Here is a 16,534-nt window from a genome sequence, read left to right on the forward strand (position 1 = left end):
GCTGCCTACTGACCTGGTCACACCAAAGCAAATTTTACCTTGGAACCCTGCCCCTTATTGCCAAGGGCCACGACGACAGAAGAAACGGTCTTAAGGTACCCAGAGATCCTACGTCAAACGCTGACGGAGAGGTGAGATTTGAAGTTCATGTTTGTAGCTCAAACCCATCGCTAATGTTACAAAACCAAACCCATTAAAAGTTCTGCCTTAAAATAGGCAGAAATTATCCTTTTCAAGAACACATAATGCATTTTAGATTTTCATTCAGATTTTTAATAAATTGTGCCAGTAGAAGCTTTCAAAGGCAATGATATATCAATAAATAACAGTTAAATTGAGTTCCTGAGAAAGAACCTACCACATGAAAGAACGTCAGATAGATGTAAATAACAAAAAATGGCATTACTATATAAAAAAAAGCAGTAATACTGAATCTTACATGAACTGTCACAACACAAGCACTGCATACCTCAGAACACTCCTTTCATACAAATGTAAACAAATACACAATCATTTTTGTTTAGTTTAGGCTGATGAATTTATATGTTGTTGCTTAGATATCTAAACAATGGATAGGATAGGATATGCTAAAACATTAAGGAATAATATGTGGAATAATATACGGAAAAAATAATGAAGCTCCAGATTTAAAAATAAAATAAAGCAAAAACACATTAAAGGAGTGTTTTCCTCAAATGTTATTACATCAATCACTTTAAACAGGACTGTTACACTAATCTGAATTAAGGATTTTTGTGTGTGTTTACTTATTTAGTTATATATAATATATATGCAAATATGTATGGCTTAATTACCTTTAGTATTCTGATATCGCCTTGAATAATTCTCACTTATACATATAAGAAAAATGTGTATTTTAACATAGTTAAGAATTGATATTTCAAAGTATGCCTATAATTTGACAGAAATGAAGGACTATTGTGCTCCATCACAGCAACATTTTTACCTATAGACAACAGGACAGAATGACGTATGCACAATGCCAACATTTTCAGATGTCAGTGCCTGAAACATTAAGAACCTAAACAGATATACAGCCATGTGTAGGGATCTGACGTCTGGAAAAGCCACGTACCTCCAGGTTCCATAGACATCTGTGGAGATGCACGCCCTCAACATCAGCCTCATCGCACTTGGGATCTCGATGTGTTACGGGAGAACAGCATTCGACATTCTCTTTTGAAGACGTTGAGCTACATCTGTTAGTACTGGTGCTCTGCATTACTGCTAGTATTAAACCACGAACACCGTGCTGCACGCTATGTGAATCAGCCCAATCTAGGCTGTTGCCACAACCCAGCTTTGTAATATTGGTCTTGCTAGTGATCCTTTGTGGGGAAACGTGTGTGCTGATGATATGTGTTTACTAAAATGATCTATTACATCAGACCACAAAATCACTATTCACTTATAACCTTTGCAATCTGTTTTACAAAATTAATATTGGATACAATCATAAGAGGAAACCATCCACACAATACATTATCAACACACGGTTTAAAATGGTCTAATTTTAGACCTTCAGTAAAAACGGATCCACAGGACCTGCCTGTGAATGGCAAGAAAAGGCCATTTCAAATAGAAAAACACTGCTCATGCAACATTCTTCACACACTAGACAATGAAATCACACCCAAATTGTCACTTGCTCACACTTTCTATTATACTCCAATAAGCAGAAGGAAATAAAGCAGCTTTATGTCACAATTTTGAAATGTGGAAAATACATATAATAAACAAAAATCATGGTGCGAATACAATGGCATCAGTAAATTTAGAAAATTAGAGAGCAGTTTTCTTTTTTTCATTTTTCTTTTTTCTTTCTTACATTATTGCACTGAGACCTTTCATCACATGTTCTTCAGCTTTACGCATCTTCCTAAATGTGAAATAAGTGCTATGGATAAAATAAAAATGTAGAAAAGAAGAACAGCAGCACGATTTGTCAAAGTTAATCCCTATAATTTAGTAGGACCCCCCCCCCCCCCCCGCTATAAACAAAATATAAGTGCTCTTTATTCATTTAAAAAATAACGCTGACAGTTGCAGAAGACTGTAAATGTTAATCTGAGTAGGGGGATGCTGACCTCAAATAAAAATAGGCCTAGAAATGACAGACTTCTGGCCTTGCAGATTTTGGTGAAGACCAGGATTTCAAGTGTAATTATCAACAAAGTTATTTACAGTAAAACTGACCTGAACTTTCAAGAGTGCCATTTTTAGGACCTGATCCTCCAAGCTTCTGACTCCCCAGGATGCCTTCAACCTCAGCTGAAGTTACACCTTAACAAGCACTGCAGGATCAGCTCCTAAAGGATCAGTTAAAGGCCCTACTGGATTTAGATTAGTCTTACCTGGAGTACTCTATACAATAATTTACACATATACAGGCTGACAAGCTCCAGTCTGATCCACCACACCTTTGTCTTCTACATCAGATTTCTCAGACTGGCCAACTTCCATGCCAGAAGGTTTGGGATACCTGAACGGATACCCATTGTCATCAAAGAACCTTCGGAAAGTAAACTCGTAAAAAGCATGTTCTGTGTGTTTGCTATTGGAAGAGGCTAGTGGATCCCACGTCCTGGTACTGTCACCGCTAGCATCGTTCCAAGGACTTTCTTCTTCAACTGGATCAAAATTTGAAGTGTCCATGGGATGGCTGATCTTTGGAACATAGGGAGCTGGCTGCCTACGGATATCAGTAGAGAAATCCATAGAGTGAAAGAAAGAATGGGCCTTAATATCATCTGCTCCATTTCTTCCGAGCCTGTCCTCAGCAGCACAGCAGAGCTTTGTGATGAGATCACTTGCCTCAGGGCTTAGCTTGATCTGTGAGGGAATGTGCAGTGTGCTTTCCCAATTTATCACCTGGAGGTAAGAAAGGTATTAAACACCTTCTGATCCTGGAAACAGAATACTTCTGATTGTCAACATTAACTGTACAGAAATATACACAGAACTAGTCAACTCACAATCTGCATATTTACTTTAGAGGTTCAAGAACCCAATGATCAGATTGCATCAGCTATTAATAATAACTTTAACGAACCAAGAAACATTCTCGGAGAGCAGATAAAAGGAGCAATTCTGTTTTTTGAAAAAAGAAAATTCCTTCCTGAATGGTCCCATAGTCAGATTTGAGAACACAATCAGTTTACACATGACTTCATGGAATGACTTCAAGGAATTGTTTCATTTTGGCTCCAAAATGTAAATGAGGAAAAGTGGTCATGAGATACATCCTTTCTAATAAAAAAACCACTCACTGCTTGACTTTGAAACACATTGCCAACTGTAATTATCACTGGCATATCAGCTTACTCAAATCTGATAGGTACTCAAAGGAATTTAGATGGATGAACTCGTGCTTAAGAAATCAGAATGGTGCTGAGAAGACTTATAAAACTATGCAGTTGGACAAGTCAGTCCTGGTCTGATACTCAGTACCTTCTTCACTGACTGGCAAAGGATTTACCAAAGGGGATAGGTCTGTGCATGGAGAAGGGAAAAGGTTAAAATTTTGCTACCACAGATTGGAATTTTGCTTCAACTTACCTTCAGTTGGGTTTCTGTGGGTGTAGGAGCCAGAAAAGGAGGCTGTCCCACTAACATCTCAAAAAGGATCACACCAACACTCCACCAGTCACAAAGCTGAGTGTATCCTGAAAGGCAAGTGAAAAGGTTGTCCTCCACCAGCCAAGGAGAATGTGTATAGAGATACTTGCAATTAAGTATCAAAACATACAGCACAGATTTCTGCCTGTTCTAGACAAACAATTTGTAACCTAAAAATAAAGGACTCCCAATCTAGCTTCATCATAAAGTCGCTTCTGCTTGCTGACCTAAACTCTATTTTAGTAGAATCTAGTAAAGATCTAATCCTCTTGTCTGGGAATCTTTCTGAAGAAATGTAATTCTCAACAAAAGTAAGTGGTGAAGTCATACGATTAGGAGTTACAGGTTTTTTTGTGCCCTGTTCCACAACTACATCACTACACAGCACAAATTTGACCTCAAACAGTAACAAAAAGGTTTGGCAACTGATGTCCCCCCCAGGTTCAGTGGAGTTTGAAAGTTGCTGAAAGTTTGTAAAGCTGCTGAAAGACACAGCACGCTCTAGAAACAGAAGAAAGCCACACATCACTTTCTGAGGAAGTTCCAAGCAGAGGAACAGTTTCAATCACTTAATTGCTGTGACAAGACAAATAAGGTGTATGTTTGAGATCTCCAAAAAGGAATGGAGGATTTAAACACTGAATTCAAAGCAATAGAGATTTGTGTCATTGGAAGATGTAGGGTTCAATGGGAAATCTCTCAGCTTGAGAAAGATCAGGCTTAGGATCTGGCTTGCAAGACAACTTTGAACATCTAATCTCCTTACTACAGTGACCATGTCTGTTCTGCATGGATAGCCACTGAGCACTGTCAAAATACCTCAAGACGAGCTTTTGAATGCCGGGTGTCCAGCATAAATTGTGGAAGACTTTTTGTTGGGTTTCCCCAAGATTCTGGCTGGAACTCTGGAGGACCTGTTTCCACAAGTTTACATCATTCATATTTAAGAGGCCTGCCTGAATCAGTGATTCAGAACCATCAGCTGGCTACTCACTGGTCTATGTAAACTTGCTAGTGGTCATAGTTGTACTCCATGAGTACAAATAACCTACTTTATACTTGAAAAATACCACTGCCAACATCATCTGACACATTTATTAGCAGTCACATTCAAAGGCCTCAGAGTGTAGATATAAACAGATACACAAAGTACGACCACCATCAATGACAGCAATGTGATGCTAAAGGGTGGAGTATGTAGAGAAATTCATTCTCCTTAATCTGAGCTAAGTGCCTGTGGCCTTCAGAATGACAATCTTCGAAAGCAGCAAGCGTATTTAAGGAAAAAAAGGAAAAAAGAAGTTTTTCAAAGCATCAATGTTCACTTAAACAGGAAAAACATACAGGTTATCTACCTTTACGAAGTAGGACTTCAGGAGCAATATAATTTGGGGTTCCAACTAAGGAGTGGGCTAGACATCTCTGATGCTGCTTCTTAGCTCTTTGTTCCAACGTCTTCAGCCTATCTCCACATCTACAATTGGACACATCATCCCAAAGATCACTGGGCTCCATGCTGTCCTGTCTGATATGGCTCCCTTTCAAACGGGAGAGAAAGTTTACATTCATGGTCATAAAACAGCACACAAAGAGAAAAGCATTTATCTAGCTCTAGTTGTGCCATCTTCTACTCTCACTGAAGAACAGCATTTGAACTTTAAACCCAAGGCATTTCCTTCTGCCCTCCCCTTCACAATTGGTTTTCCAAAGCAAGCAAAATATCTCTGTCTCAGCACAAGGAAGCATGCTCCCATATGGGAGATACAGAACAATGGAGTATATTTAGGTTAAGTATATCAATTGCTTATGACCTTTTTGCCAATAGATGCCAATACTCCTCAACGGCACACACAGAAGAAAGCGTGTGGACTACTTCAAATCTGCAATTAAATTATTTCACCATCAAAATAAACCTTCCAAACAAGTACAACCTGAAAAATTGCTGCTACTGCAGTGGTTAGCCATATTACTGATCAGGAATCGAACAGTATTGGAAACAAAGGACTGGAAACAAACTAAGTGAATGAGTCTGAGAGAGACACACACATCGTATAGTCTTTGTTTGTCAGTGTACACACCACCTCTGTCTTCTGAAGCGGCATTTCTGCCAAGAGGTACATGTTTGTTTCAAAGTAAGAAATGCAATACCATCACAAATAAAGTCTAAGAACACTACCTTTCTGATAGTATTTTGAATTGTGAGTCCATCTGAATCCAGTGCACAGTCCAAAGTCAGTCAGTTTGATATGCCCATCGAGGTCTATCAGAATATTGTCAGGCTTGATGTCTCGATGAATAAATCCCATTTTGTGCACACTCTCTATAGCCAAAGTGAGCTCTGCAATATAAAATCTAGCCAGACGCTCTGGGAAGACCTCCATCCGAATCAGTAGACTCATCATATCCCCACCAGGGATGTAGTCCATCACAAAGTACAAGTTGTCTTTATCTTGGAAGGAATAATATAGTTTAACCACCCATTCATTGTCTGCCTCAGCAAGTATGTCCCTCTCCGCTTTGACATGAGCCACCTGGTTCCGGTTTAGCACATCTTTCTTTCGCAGAGTCTTCATGGCATACAGGGCATGGGTATCTACTTTGCAGGCCAGGCATACTTCTCCAAATGCACCAATACCCAGAGTCTTGATTTTCACAAACATAGATTTGTCCATTTTGGCTCTTTTGAGTCTGTTATAGTTGGATTCCTTCTGGTAGAGAATCTTCCTCATTTGTTCCTGTTCTGCTTCACAAAGGCCAGCCTTTACAAAGGAAAGCAAACCACAAGAGCTAGTACTGTTACATTCATAGCAAGAGAACAATAAATGAGCATTCCCAAAATGCATTTCTGAGAAAAATTAACCAAGAATCAGAAAACACATATTCGTGAGAGCTATCTCGTCTGTCTGTTGAGGTATTTCTGAAATACTGGCAAATTCACTGTGCCCAAACCTGTTACCTGAATTTGCCATATATGAGATTGGTCTGCCTTTCTCATTTGACTGAATGAACAGACATGGGGCAATACTGTCAGAGAGGAGAACACAATATCACAAACCTGATCATGGGATTTGGTTTACACCTTTCAAATATCCCTTTTGCCACTGCACTCCACTACATGTATGCGTACTGCAGTACAGCTTAACTTAAACTGAAACATAAACCTAGATGCAGCAGTCCATTTGTTCATGAACGGTTTTCCAGGGGAACTCACGTTAACAGTTCCTACCCCGAGTGCTGTTTGACTGTTTGATTCTTGGTCTGTTGGTTTTTGTGTTGTAATTAAGAAGCTTGTTTTGACCTACATATTCTCAAGTACCTTGGGAACCATCTTCTTTCAAAACTGTTTTTCTTCCTCTGCTATATACAGCCTCTACTCTTGAGGTCTGCAGATCTCCTGACCACCTGTTCTATAAACTTCTCCCTTTTCACTCCCAAAATATATGCATATAACCCTCAGGTCTGGCCTCTCCTCAGCCCCTGCAGCCCAGACCCTGGTGCTACTTCCCCTCTAAATGTATTATTTTCCCTGCGCGCCTAAGCTGTAAAAAAGCTGGCTTGTCTACCTCCCATCCCCAGAGAGCTGCCAAGTAACTGTAAGCAACGTTTCATATGGCTGTGGGGAGAGACCTCCTGAAAAAGAGAGAAGCAGCAGTATTGAACCAGACTTTCCCCACCTTTCAAGACAGAGCCTACATGCTGCTAACTCTGCCATCTTCAGTGCCTGTCCCTCTCCTGACGGCCTCTGGTGGCCTCCGCCAGCAGAAACCCCTGGGCTGATCCCCAGGATACACAGACAACTCATCCTCTGCAGCATGCCCCTTTCTTTCTGCATATCCCATTTCCAAAATCCTGAATTAACTGGCATCAACTGAAGCACTCTGAGAGGAAGATTATTTCCTGGTGAGAAGCGGCAATGGGGAGGAGGGTGGAGGGAGTTGAAGTGGACTGATTAGCAGCCTAGAGACCCAAGCATATGCTCACAGGGCTGCTTCTTAGATGGATTTAATTTCATGTCTGTAGTCTAGGTCTTTAAAGATGAATGTGGGCAGCCAGACTATGCAGTGAGATCCCTGCAGTATAAAAATGAAATCTGTATGAATAAAGGATGGAAGAGGTCTGCAGAAACTTGCAAAACAGGTAGGATGAATTTTCAGACTGAAAGTAACAGCCAAATCGAAACAAGTAACACTGTTTTTAAAATGTAAGGCAAGTACATCAACCCATAATAAAGGAAGTGTTTATTGTTTTAAGGTAAAATAATTAGTGTGCTGTGTTCTTGGTTAATTCTAGAACAATGTGATGTTCAGCTAGCCAAAATCTCCTGTGTTATTCCAGCCAGCGATGAGGTTGCTAGGGGAAGGAGTTGTTTTTGTTTATAGCTGAATTATCTCTGAGTTATGAAGTGAGGGAAAGCTGAAGAGTCAGAACAGAACTAATGCAATTAGCTGCTTTTTTACTTCTCCAGAGATCACTCCCTATCTCAATCTCGGGAAAATATTCACAAAATTCAACCAATGCAACACAATCTGTATTTGCAGTGAGGAGAAACTATTAACTGCCACTAAAATGGCAACCTTTCAAGAGATTTTAGAAGCATATTGGTTTAATTTTAATCTCAACAAACAAACTGCTGAGTTTTCTGGAGCAACATGAACATCAAATTAATTAACTCTGGAAATTGACTGTGCTTGGGAAGATCAGGTAGTTAATTATTATCCAATATGAGTTAATAATAGCTTTCCTTAGAGTTTATCCTTAAATACAAAAGTAGACTAGTCATATTCTAGTCACGCCTGGGAAAAAAACCCGTCTTCTACGTTTAAAAATTAAAACCAAAACTGCCACAGCAACCACCAGAACTTGGCAGCTTTGTTTTAAGCAGCCGCATCAGTGAATCAGCTTAGGTTTGAGAGCTACAGTTAGGCATGAAAAAAGCTTGCTCACTCAAAGTGCACCTCCCTGAGACCTGCTTCTAGAACAAGTTCCAGCAAGGGTCCCAAGATCAGCTCAAGCTGGCCAAGACATGATTACTTGCATGATATTATTACTTACATGTGGGCAACAAACAACTTCTAGTTAAGTATTCCATACTTATCTGAAAATATGGCACAGTGAATATACTGCCAAGTTGAACCATGGCTTTGGTGAATGCAGGGCTATCATGGAACAGGAAGGAAAAACTGGAGCAACAGGAAAACATTTCTCAGAGTTTTGCAAGACCTGCCAAAGTATTGTCAGAGGTGTCTCAGCCTCAAAACTGACTTCTAAGTTCCTGCCTAAGCAAACCTAATACTTTCCTGCTTTTCTGGTACGAAGATATGTTATTTCACATCTCAGGTTTTTCAAACAGCCTCCCAGACCTGCATCCATGCTTCTAAGCAAAAATAGGGGTGTTGGATACCTACTACTTCCAGTGGAGTCTGCCTTTATAAATTTTTAGACTGATTAAAACCAGTAATAATCAATTAAACCCCCATTAGCTTTTATTATGACAAAATAAAGGTAATTACTTTAGCCATTTCTTGCTCCAATTGTAGTCTTCTGTTAATTTTCTGCTGATAGGTCTTTATGACATTTTCTACATGTTGCTCCATGTAGAACTTGAAGGCAAAAGGTGAGTAGCTCTTTATTCGGGATTCTCGCTTTTCCTCATCTTTGCCATTCTTTCGCACTGGCACCGGAGATGTCTGAATCTGCTTTTTATCCTTGCTTGGTTTTTCAGCTTTAGTGTTCTTGCTGCTTTTATCATTTCGCTCACTGTTCTCCTCAGCCTTATTGCACGTTGAATTGGGGACTACACGGAGGGTCTGCTCTACGCCCATGCATAAGCAGTTGACATCAAACTGCTCAGAGTTACCGGGAAGTAACAAATGCTTGGGATACGGTGGTGGTGGACACCGAAGTTCCTGGTTACTGTAATCCACATCTAGTTGATAGGCATTAGCTGCTCCAACAGGTGGCACATGCTGCTCAATTATCTCCAGGCCATCCACAGCCGGTGCCTGTGCAGGTAACCAACCAGGATGGGAAGGTCCCACCGCAGTCTGAGGCTCAGGTCTCATCACTCGCATGCTCTTCACTGGCTGGAGAATATGAGCAGACGTGACTGCTGTTATTGTATTTGGAGAAGTAATTGAAGGATCAGGTTTTCCTGGAGGAACCTGTCTTATAGACACTGTCACTTGTGGCTGTTGCTGGTGGCTGTTGAAGGAGTTTGTTCGGCTTGGCACTGTGGCATCGGGTCTGAAGGATACATGTTGCCGTGGAGATGTCTCTATTCCTGGATTTTGTAAGGAATCTCGGCGTGATGGCGTTGCTGCCTGCCACTGCTGAACTTGAGGATTATTCATGTCATAGAGGTCCATGTTTAGGCTATTTCTAGATGGCGTTAATAGATTTTGTGGTGGACTGTCTGAAAAGTCATTAGCAAAGGCTGGACCTCTGGATATCACATGCATTTGATGAGAGGAAGGACTTGTCTGTTTATGATGAGAATGTGACATATACAGGCTTGCCGGTGCCTGCTGAAATGCATGACCTGAATTATTCTGGACAACTGCCCCTTTATTTGGGAGATTGTTGTATCCTCCCTCCTGCTGCATCTTGTTCTGGAAAGATGGACTACGCTGAACACCATACCCCATAGGTTCTCCCTGCACCATCATGTGCTGCCTACTGTAATGTTGGCTGTTGGAGCCATGGGACACCTGCAGCTGCAAGGCTTGACTACTGTGATTAGCCACTGGATAATTAATCACAGAAGTCTCAATATTTGCAGGGTATGTTTTCTGCTGATGGCTTGTTGGTGTGCTGTGAGTGCCTACTCCAGAAGGTCGCTGTACAGGAGCATTCATAGCTGTAGACTGTGAAGTAGAGATTAAATAGTCCATGTATGGCCTTGGAACTTCAGTTAGCATATTTGCACCTTCTGCTCCAAAGCCTGTCCCTTCATAGGCTGCATTACTGATCTGATGGTAGGATGGAAAAGATTCATTTGATCCTTCAAAGCTCGGCCTGCGGGTTACATTATTTGGCACAATACCCTTTCCTTTATAAAAGAACACAGAAGAATGTTAGGAAACAATTCAGGTGAACCCATTACTTTGCATTACTCATCCATCTATACATACATACATACACACACGCACACTGTGTAGGGAGTTATGTATTACAAAAACACCTTCCAAAACCTAAATTAAGCACTCTGAACATTTAAAGTTATAGGTGCCAAGTATTACTACTGATAACGAGCTACAGGCCACAACACTGCTCATGCCAGGAATCATCTGAGAGTCCTATCAAATTATGAAAATAGAAGCACAAATTCCTCAACTATGAAATCATCAGATTACACTATAGCCTGGTTTTTAAAGCTGGACCAGTATTACCAGTCATTACTCGCAGACAGAAGGAAGCTACAGAACAGAGGGTTAAGTACAGCACCAACAGAAGAAAAATAGCTCCCAGAAGGACTGTCAGTACTACTTGAAGTCAACATTATTGTAAGCTACTAGGTCACCACATTGTCCACATCTGTACAGTGCGCTCACTGCTCATGTTGGGGATCTGCTTACATTTCTCAATTCCATCTTTCTCCTCAAAAATCCTTGTTTCCCCTTCCTTCACTTGCAACAAAACCATCATACAGTTGTCCTGTGTTCTTTCCAATGTGTTGGACATAGAGCATCCCCTCATATTACTCATCTTCCATCTGTTTGGAAGGCAAACCTTTCAGAGTGTCAACATGTTAACCTTAGTTTGAAGAATGTGCAGAGACAAGATACCAGCATTCCTGTATTGGAAGTGTTAATGGCACTTTTCATCAGTTTTTTGATCTGAGGACAAACTGCAGGTGTATAAAGCACTGGCTGTGCTAAAGACAAGGGGATACTCAGTGCCGTCGTTATTTTGTTTCCCTTCTGGTTCTTCAGCTTTCACAAATGACAGGACTTGGCCCATTTATGCCTAAACAATTTCATTGTAAAATCTTGATTTCACAAGGTCTACAATAATAGTCATACTGAGCTAACAGGATTGAACACTGGCTTGCAAGATTTTTGGATTATTTGCATTACAGCATGTCCCAGCTGGGCCGGATGCTGTGCACTTGAGCAGAGCTGTGCCTCCTTGCCTTGACACGCAAGCCCTGCTACATACAGACACACATGGACAGGCACGTTATTAAGACAGGTCTATGCACCATCTCTGCACATTGAAAAGGCTGCCCCACACCGACAGTTTCATAAACAATGCAATGTTTTGAAACGGAATCAAGTTGGACAAATAATCAGTGTTCTTCACAGTGAAATCTATACTCAGCTGCTCTTACTTCTATGATATCACAAGGGCGTGCTTACTGAGGTTATACTTATTACAGCACTTACGATAGCTCACCCGCTGCGACACAGTGAGATGCACTGATGAGGCTGAGGCAACCCAAGGCATCCTAAGAAGTGGCTACTCTGGCCAGCAGGTGGGAGGCAGCCATAAGACCTTTGTCACCTCTATCAGTAGGATTCATGCTGAGCCTCAGGGGCAAGCTGACTTTGCTTTTCCCTATCTGAGGCCATGAAGGAAAGCAGCAGCAGCAGTAGTTGTCCTCATTTGGGGACACTTACTTCAGCTGTGCAAGGAATCTTGCTGATGTCAAGAGAGGCATAATGTCCACCTCCTAGATTTGTATACCAGTAAGTCTGTTCTGGTGTGACGGAGAAATACCTGGATTTGTAAAGATACCAAATGTGGTAGTTGTAGACGATTTTTTTTCCCTACACATTCGCACCCAACACAGTAACTGTTATGACTGTCTCTTGCCTCTGAAGGTTTTAGATCAGAATGTATTCTTAAGATTAATCAACAATACTCATGGAATCATCTGTTTTTATACATAACTCTCTGTCACGCAGTAGTATCTGATAAGTTTTGAGTCTTGCCAGTACGCTGAAACTCTTGTTAGCTTTACTACTGAGGTTAAAGCAGGACAAAAATGAGTAATTTGAAAATCTATTTCTATACACCAATATATGGAATTCAAACCCTGAAGATTTAAATTCTCAATCTGCAAATGAAGTTTCCAAGTAGCATTACATGCTTCCTAATGAACTAGAGAAGACCTATGCTATCCTAGCACAAGCAATACCATATCAAACAAATCAATATGAATCTGTGGCACCTCAGGCAGGCAAACATCACTTACATGATATTTAAGTTTTGCATTCTGTGTATCCTAAAAGCAAAGGTTGATTTTCAGCTTGAAAGGTTAAGTATTCAAAACAGCTGCATGCATTGTAATGTTAAGAAAGCAAAACCAAATGCAAATGAAAGACAACATTTTTGTTAGCCTAGAAAGACTTTTCAACCTTTTCAGAAGAAATGTATGCTCTTTAGGACTGGGTGTGTTCTTTCACTTTAAGGAATAAAGCCTTTATAATATAAAGCAAAATACATATCAGTAATTCTGCCAAAGTTATTTTAAATTCTCTGTAAAGCCTAGTTGAGGCCACATTTGTGCATGTATTAGGACAGAACTCTTCAAATAGCAAACTGGTCTGTACTACTACTTTGTCTGTCAGATGGTCATCCTGCAGGGTAACAAACACCCTTGGAAATACTTTCTTACGAGTTTTTCAGAATTTTCCAAAATAATAAAACAGGACGTCAAAGACTGACAGAAAGGGCAGCTAAAGCTGCTCCTTACACAGAACCATCATCTTTTCCCACCACATCTGAAGCTCCATTCCTGAAAGTGACCACCTGGAAAATGAGGTCCTTCCCTGTTTTCATCTTCCTTATATGTGGCTACCTTTGGGGTCCCCCAGGAAAGAAGTGGCTTTACTGAAGATCTCCTTCCTGTCCAAGGATTTCTCTTTGTTAATTGAATGGGCTTTCTCTTCCTCAGCCTTCCCCACCTCCAGACATGCCTCTCTATCAGCTATGCCAAATTTAACACCCTTCCCAATGAAGATTGTCAATTTGATCAAAAGGCAAGGAGGAAAGTGCTGCTGAGGTGGCTGAGAAATTTGTCGTGTGGAAATCAGTTGCACTCAGTAAACTCAATTTTGGCCACACTTAAGAAAGCTATACTACTGTATTCAGGTCGATCGAGTGGATTTGTTAGCTTCAACTACTCCAACACAGACATTTTAAGTCGAAATGTTGCCACTGACGCAACAAATTCCTTGGCCAACGCAACAGGCCCCTGAAAACAGCTCTCCAATCCACTCAACCTTTAGTCCACTAACCCCTCCGCAGCATGTAACACTAGCGTGTGATAACATCCTTTCAGCCAATCAAGAGGATGGTTACTTGTCTGGTTGGACAATTTTTGAAACTGAAAGAAGATAAAAGTAACAAACTATCCAAACCAGAGTGTATCCTGGTCGCAGATCAAAAGCATTCTGCAGTGCTCAAAGTGCCAATATCTGAATGGAAACAACTCTTGTAAGGCCTTTTGTCAGCTGTGGCGGGATGTTTGCTGATGAGGCATACACAGGGCCCAAATCCTCCAGTTTGGTAGTATAGATGAAACAGCTGAAGCAGACTAGCAGGGATGTGCAGAAAAGCTTCTGCTGTCTTGGCCCAAGCTATTTCTGCAGTTTACTTGCAAGGATGTTAACATGAATGAATTCCTGGGAAGTGAGCTCTCTCACAACTCCATAGCAATTCCCTATACAAAAGCTTTTCCCTTACAGTAAACTTGAGATGATTTAACTCACTTGCGTGGAAGGATAAACGGCTTTCAGTTTAAGAAGGCTGGACTACAAATATGTGCATGGACAAACCCTGCAAAGCAGGTGAGTTGTATTCAGCTTCCAGCCCAGCTCACCTTGCAAAGCCATGTTCACCTCACTGTCTCCAACAAGACTACTGCTGAATGCTGTCAATCCACTACTCACCAGTAATGACTCTACTTCAAAAACTAGCTTATTGGAAGAAAGAACCCAATTAAAAAAAAAAAAAAAAAGGTAACACTTACCTGGTGAGGTCTGCTTAATTACACGTACTATCTGTTCATTTCTAGGATCCAAGTAGCTCATCTTACTGATATACTCCAGAGCTGCTTCAATACTTCTGCTACCCGTCTGCTTCAGTGCTCGGACAGCCATCTCCTGTATGAAGCAAACGAGAATTGAATCACATTGAGACAAAACCCAAGCACTGTACTGCAGGCCAGAGAGCAGTAAGCATTCTTACATTTATAGAAACATTTTATAATTCACACCAGATCACAGCTGCCTGAAGCCAAATGCACTCATATTTTGAAAACGTTTGCATGCCTTATACAACTCAAAAATTAAAAGAAGAAAACAACAAAAAACACAACATATCCAGACTCTGACAATTAAAGAAGCATCAAATTGTAATGTGCACTTTAGGATTCCTTAAAATAAACTTTGAATCAGGTCTGGAAAAGACAGCATAGTTTGACATAGGATGAAATAGAATCTTTAGCTTTTGATACTTGACAGCATGTCTCAGTCACACCTGAACACAGTAAAAGCTTTACCCTTTCACAGATGCTAATTAGGCAGAGGTTGATTTCTGCTGACTAGAGTCAATGGGGAAAAAAGACTGCTGTTTTCAGTACAGCCGGGACATCATTCACTATCTGTTTGGAAAATGACTAGGCCTACCAAACTGCATGTCACATTGTTAGTCTTTTTAGCTGTATTTTATTGGGCACACATCCATCACTGAGAAGTTAATATGGGTGCCAGACACACAACTGAAAACTAAAACTAGGGCAAATAGAAATGCTCTAGTTAAACTAGCACAACCATGGTTAGCATCCCCTGCTCTACAGCCAGCAGGTCATACTCTCCTGCAGTTTGTTTATACTTTTACTTATAGCTCAGGTATATAGAATACCTTTCAACAATGACTCTAGCCTCTAGTTGCAAAGAAAAATTTGCAAATCCTCACAGGGCTACATGGTCTTTTCTGAAATGACGAAGAAACTGAAATCCAGAGCTTTAATGCTGAATTCAACTCACTGAACTTCACCCATCAAAAAGTTAGATACATAGTCAAAAGTAGTTGCTGAGAAACTCGCTATGATAAACTCCAAAAGGCAATTAATAAAACAGATACAACAGGAGATAAACTGACTTTTGGTGACAGAAGATTAGAGAACTAATTTGAACTGAACTCCTAGCTCTTAGATGGCTAAAGTTGGATGAAATTAATGTCACCAACACGGCCCTGCCTGCAAACATCAGTATCCTATTATCTTGCCACTTTACTGCCATTTTTAGGGGAATTCTGTCACCACAACCTGCCTGCTAAATGCTGAATCAAATGGAGTTTGTGCCTTCTTGGCTTAGCTTACCAACTGCAATGTGACAGCTGGGTTGGCACAAGTGCACTGCCCTCCCAAAGGTCAGTCCGGCACACTGGCGAGCAGTCAGGTAGCCCCAACATGTATGTATGCCCCTTTCCCGTATCATCTGAGAACAATTTTGCTTGACTGAATTGCAAGTACACATAACATACTCACTAATTGTTTACTTAGCAAGGGAGGATCATCTCAGATGACACTAATTCACACTTAGCACAGAGCTGGCACTTGGCATTTTGCTTCACTTAGCTCAGTCCCCCTTCTACTCCCCCCAGAATGGCAGCATTTTCTCCATTACTCAGAGGTTCTGCTTGGGGAATAGCTATAGCAAGTTTGAATATTTTTCATACAATTTATGACTCATAATTCATAGAAAAGCAGTGGTTGTTTCATATTTCCTATAGCTGAAATGTTTCACTGGCATCAACACATTACTAAGGGCAATTTTAAATCAACAGAAAACTATTATGTATGAAGGAAAGAATTTCCCACAATGTTTTTTTCCTCTCTTTCTTTCTTTTTTCTTCTTCTGGATACAATAAATAGGTTACTTTTTTA

The 16,534-nt window shown here is 40.6% G+C and overlaps 1 protein-coding gene across 1 annotated transcript in view; it reads right to left on the reverse strand.

Moving 5' to 3' along the window:
- Window positions 1–250: 250 nt before the first annotated feature.
- Window positions 251–16,534, reverse strand: part of LATS2 (large tumor suppressor kinase 2) — a 49,195-nt gene continuing 32,911 nt past the window's right edge. Inside the window, exons 3-8 of the mRNA XM_056328257.1 lie at window positions 14,615–14,747; window positions 9,150–10,687; window positions 5,816–6,398; window positions 4,995–5,177; window positions 3,580–3,686; window positions 251–2,892 (exon numbers count right to left, since the gene is read on the reverse strand). Of these exons, the coding sequence (XP_056184232.1) occupies window positions 2,398–2,892; window positions 3,580–3,686; window positions 4,995–5,177; window positions 5,816–6,398; window positions 9,150–10,687; window positions 14,615–14,747 (3,039 nt within the window). The 3' untranslated portion in view covers window positions 251–2,397. The remainder of the gene's footprint in view (window positions 2,893–3,579; window positions 3,687–4,994; window positions 5,178–5,815; window positions 6,399–9,149; window positions 10,688–14,614; window positions 14,748–16,534) is intronic.

This window comes from Falco biarmicus, chromosome 2 (assembly GCF_023638135.1).
Source record: "Falco biarmicus isolate bFalBia1 chromosome 2, bFalBia1.pri, whole genome shotgun sequence".
In the NCBI taxonomy this organism is placed as follows: Eukaryota; Metazoa; Chordata; class Aves; order Falconiformes; family Falconidae; genus Falco; species Falco biarmicus.